The sequence below is a fragment of the Rhagoletis zephyria genome, unplaced genomic scaffold (genome assembly GCF_001687245.7).
Source record: "Rhagoletis zephyria isolate East Lansing unplaced genomic scaffold, Rhagoletis_zephyria_1.1 Rzeph_scaffold_06299, whole genome shotgun sequence".
Taxonomy (NCBI): domain Eukaryota; kingdom Metazoa; phylum Arthropoda; class Insecta; order Diptera; family Tephritidae; genus Rhagoletis; species Rhagoletis zephyria.
The window spans coordinates 31,816-36,877 of NW_016163382.1; the positions used below are offsets into that span (position 1 = coordinate 31,816).

The 5,062-nt window shown below is 34.0% G+C and overlaps 1 protein-coding gene across 1 annotated transcript; it reads left to right on the forward strand.

The window, feature by feature from the left end:
- Positions 1-263: 263 nt before the first annotated feature.
- LOC108373042 (peripheral plasma membrane protein CASK-like) lies at positions 264-5,057 on the forward strand (the record flags this gene model as incomplete). Its single annotated transcript, XM_017628885.1, has 5 exons — positions 264-267; positions 1,716-1,769; positions 4,623-4,742; positions 4,811-4,933; positions 5,023-5,057. Coding segments are annotated over exons 1-5 (336 nt in total), but the record flags the coding sequence as incomplete, so codon positions are not given.
- Between the last annotated feature and the right edge of the window lie 5 nt (positions 5,058-5,062).

Here is a 5,062-nt window from a genome sequence, read left to right on the forward strand (position 1 = left end):
ATATATATATATATATATATATATATATATATATATATATATATATAAATATATTTAACCTATGTATGTACATATGTACATGAGTATATATTATATGTATTCTATACATATGTATTTATGTGTATATGTAAATGTATAAAGTAGTAAATGTATAATAAAGTGTATGTGCTGTAGTTGAAAAATGTACTTTTAAACGATTTGAATTCCTTATCCTGTGTGTGCGTCTTTTCCTTTATACTTAAAATAAATTATTAGTTTTAGTTATGCGTAAGTCCGCCATTTTATGCCAGTAATATTATTTTAATATTCATTGACAACCAAAAGAATAAAATTATAAGGCATTGAACTGTACAAAATTGGTATTTCGTTGTTATTATTACAGAAGGCCCCCAATGAAATGCCTCTTTGAAAATTCATTAGCTTCACTCAGATACGCCTCCATGCCAGAAATAAATAGAGTTAGGACTGCCACCAGTTGGTCTAGTATGCCCTCTAGCCCTAAAAGCTCTATACATTTTAGAAGAGATCCATCCCGGTGGTAGGTAGTGTGTGTGCTCTAGTCTTGGCCATATACACTGGAAGCAGAAATAATAGACACGCCTTGTGTGGACCAGTTTCCGCTATATTGCTTTTGTTTATATGATAGTTTCTTTTTATATACAAGTCTAGACATTAAAATTTTTGTAGCAGGAAGTGCAAGTTTCATGTGGCTAGAAATTCACGTTTTTAGAGTTTTTTTGTCGCATTTGCTTCCATATAACGAATAGACACAATTTATTTTGATATAAAAGGAAAGAACCTGAAGCTACTATGTTTGGGGTTCCTAATCTCGTTAACTGTGTTTAGTTTGGCTGGCCGGCTCACCAAGTAGGCTGAGAGTAGGGCCTCTTGGCGTGGACACGGGATAGGTCGAGTCTAGTATAGTGCCGTTCAGCCCATTAATCTTGTCTTATGACTCCATATAGTCAACCTTTTTATATTCTAACACTAAACTAGGCACGAGCGTACTTATTCAGGTCAGTTCTGTTACTTAAATTTTTTTATTTTTTTTTTTATTTTTTTTATTTTTTGTTCTCCTGCCAAATTCCACATTTGACAAATAGTGCCTTCTGCATTGCTGATGATGATTTATGCATATGCATGTGAAAAGTCAAAAATGCAAAATATCAGCTTTCCTCGTAACATATACCTGGGCATTAGCAAAAATAAGAAACAGAATAACTGTACACGCACGTACCTAGATACATATTAAATGATAGTAAAATTAAAATGCACACTATTTTGAAATTAAATATCCTTGAAAATTCTAAAAGTGTAAATTCAATGCCATAATTTTTGGTCTACCCTTCTTGAGTTACTTTCCATGTTTCGTTACCAATTAATCTGTAATGTTATATATGTAAATGTATGTGTGTTTGTACTATATGTACTGTATGTACATAACATATGTATGTATGTATGTATGTATGTATAGAAAATCATGCCTTCTAGTTAAACTTGCCAATACATACTGTTATGATGTTGTGATTGTCTCCCTTCTCTTATCCTCATAAATACCTACAATTATGAATTCATAATAATGATGATGTCATATTCGTGATAATCATGTCTTTGATAATAATTTGATGTTGATGTTGGTGATGATGATGATGATGATCAATAATGTACAAATACAAACATATAAAACGCATATTAACCATAATGATAAAACACAGGAGAAGGTGCCGCTGGCTGTTCTGCCCACGCAGATGGGTGTGATGGATCGACAGGTAGTTAAAGTATACAACCATCCATGCAATTGTCACTTGTCCTTTAGCTGAGTACTGTATTCTCACGCAACACACAACCACCCACCCACTTAATTCCCCACTCACTTCTTTGCTCACTCACACACGCACACGCACACACTCGTTTGTAATACATATGTAATATTTGCCAAGTGTTGATTGATTTATAAATTTTCCCTAATAAGTTCAAATCATATAAATATGTACATACCTTATACTATACACATACATATAAACATGTGCTGTTATTGTTCATAATTCGATGGATCTTAACCCGATTTCGCTTTGGGCATACACTTAGCAATATAGACGTACATATGTATAATAAATTAACACATTTAGTTGCAATTGAATTGAGAAACCTTTCACCGTTGCCGTCGGATTAATTTTACAAGAAAAGTATAGAAAATTTCCCCCTATGCACAGCTCTAAATCACATTGTTTAGTAATTTTGTAAAAGTTTATTTTAGATATCCATTAGTCTTATAGTAACACGCTTTCACAGATGATTTACATTTAGCTTATGATCATTTCCACCTTTCCACAAAAATATTTGATGACATGCATACTTAAATCTTTGCATAAAACGAATGCAAAATAAGTGTACTGCAATAAAAAATGCATTTGTTAAGTAACTCACTGTTTAAATTTTCGTTTGTTTAATGCCGTATTTACACTAAGGCATCAAATGGCAAAAATTGTATTTACAGTTGACAGTTAATAACACTCCTGAATATGGACATCTCATATTAACCAAAAGTGAATTTATACATATGTATACACAAATCTCTATGTATATGTATATTCACACATTTTATCGTCAAAATATGATTAGAGAAAACAAGACTTAATAGCAATAATGGAATGATACCGAACAAGCCCAAAATTGTCGTGAAGTAGGTATGAAGTGGTTCTGAAAAGGTCGTGAACTTTTCCTGAAATTACCGCGAGCAAGTCTTAAAATGGGAACGAAATTATCCCTTATAGTCTTGAAATGACCCAGAACTTTACCACAAATGATCCCGAAATAATTCTGTAATAGTCATGAAATCGTCCTGAAATGGCCGTGAAATAGTCCTGAACGGGTCTCGAAATTATCCCGTACTAGTCCCGAAAGAGACCTGTACAGACACCGATATGGTCAAAAAAGTCGTGAACTTGGCACGAAATTAACTCGAACAAGTCTTGAAACGGTCTCGAAATGGTGTCTTGCATCTCCTAAAATAGCCCTGAACTAATCCTGACATAGTCATGAACTGGGCTCAAAGTTATTCCGAACTAGTACTGAAATGTTCCTAAAATAGTCCAGAGATAGCCGCAAAATGAGCCACAAATAGTTATGAACTAGGCCAGAAATGATCCTGAAAATGGGTCCCTCAGCGGTCCGGGAATGATTCCGAACTATCCCCGAAATGGCCCTTAACAGGGGCCGAAATGATCCTTGAAAATGGGCAGTTGTGCCATAAAAAATTGATGCCTTATGTAAGAACTGCTCACTCCATAAGCACTTGTAGTAAATTTGGTTTTATTTTGACCTGAAGCATAGGCATAGCAGAGATACTACAAATTTACACGTTAAATATAAAAAAAAAAATTATCGCACTCCCGTGTTCCCTGAGACATAAACACAACGGTGCATTATGAAACTAGCCGAAGGATGACAAAAGGCCATCGAACAAAGTCGAAAATATATTATTTATTGTAGCAGAGTGTGGTGTATTTTTTAAACTTGTAATCTTCCGATAACCAGTATAGGTTTTTTAGCGGCCTGCGTTGCATTTTTCTAGAGGTAAAATTTCCCATTATAGTAAATGTTGTCTTTATTTTCAACTCTTTTTTAAACTCATTATTTTTCGCAACAACCAAAATGAGAGTTTTTACTGATTGTACATGACTATTCCGCACTTCATAGGCACATTTTCCAAACTTTTAAAAGTTCTCTGTGCAATTTATATACGGCAGGCGGAAAGTAGAAACTGGTCAACAATTTTTATATCGGCCAGAGATTCTCAAAACAGCGCCCGCGGGCGGAACTCTTCAAAGCTCTCTTTACGGAGTAAAAGCTCTCTCTTAGCATCACTGATATGGACGCACGCAGAATAAAAGCTCTTTCTTTAAAGTTTAAATCATCAATGAGCTTTTTCTTTGCACGCGCACAACTCCCTAAAATCAATCTTGGCCATATAGAGCTTTTTTCATCTGTCAGCAGTACCTATTATGTGTACATACATATAATATGTACAGAAAGCTTAAAAGAGCTTTCAAGTGGCCAACTGCGCTTTAAGTCCAACAGTTACAAAACAATTAAAAATGTGAAAAATCTCTTAACAAGAAGTAGATAGTTTGAATGTCAAAAACTGGTTATTTTTAATGAAAATATTTGTAAATATGTACCTATGTAAGTAGATTATAGTATTTGAATCTCATCACAGTAATTTTGAAATATAATAATACACGGCTGAGATTTTTAAACTGAAGATTATTTATAACGAAAAGAAAACTAAAAATATGTTAAGTAGAACTCATCTGTAAATATTCATTTTTTATTACTATTCCGCTTAACTAAATATCAACTTTGGAAAATTATTTTTTCCAAAGTCACTTTTGGTGTTTTGCTTCTCCTACGCGTATTGATTGCAAGTATCAATGCGAAATTGTGGTTTGCAAATTGCTCGCGACCAAAGGCAACAGCATGATAATGCATGGGAAATATTTTTTTGCAGCATGGATGTTTGATTGGGACACACTCACGCTCCTTTAATTCGATGAAAATGTCGATAAATATGTCCATCCATATAATATCTTCGCTATTCATTACATTCTCTTTGTTCACAGTAAATTGTTCGATCTTTGGACGCAAGAAGAAGCAATGTCGCGACAAATACTTAGCCAAACACAATGCTATATTTGATAACTTGGATGTGGTCACATATGAGGAGGTTGTAAAAGTGCCAGGTATTTTTTTCTGCTCAATTTAATTATTAATCAATTCACTATTATATTTTTTGTTTATTTCTGTGTAGTCGGTGATCCAAACTTTCAACGGAAAACGTTGGTTTTGCTTGGTGCGCATGGAGTGGGTCGCCGTCACATTAAGAATACATTAATTTCCAAGTATCCCGATAAATATGCCTACCCCATACCACGTAAGTACCTACCACTTGTGTGCTACATATGTACATACATATATTTATACATAATGAAATATAATTTGAAAATCAAACCAAATTTACAGATACAACGAGACCTGCTAAACCGGAGGAGGAGAATGGTCG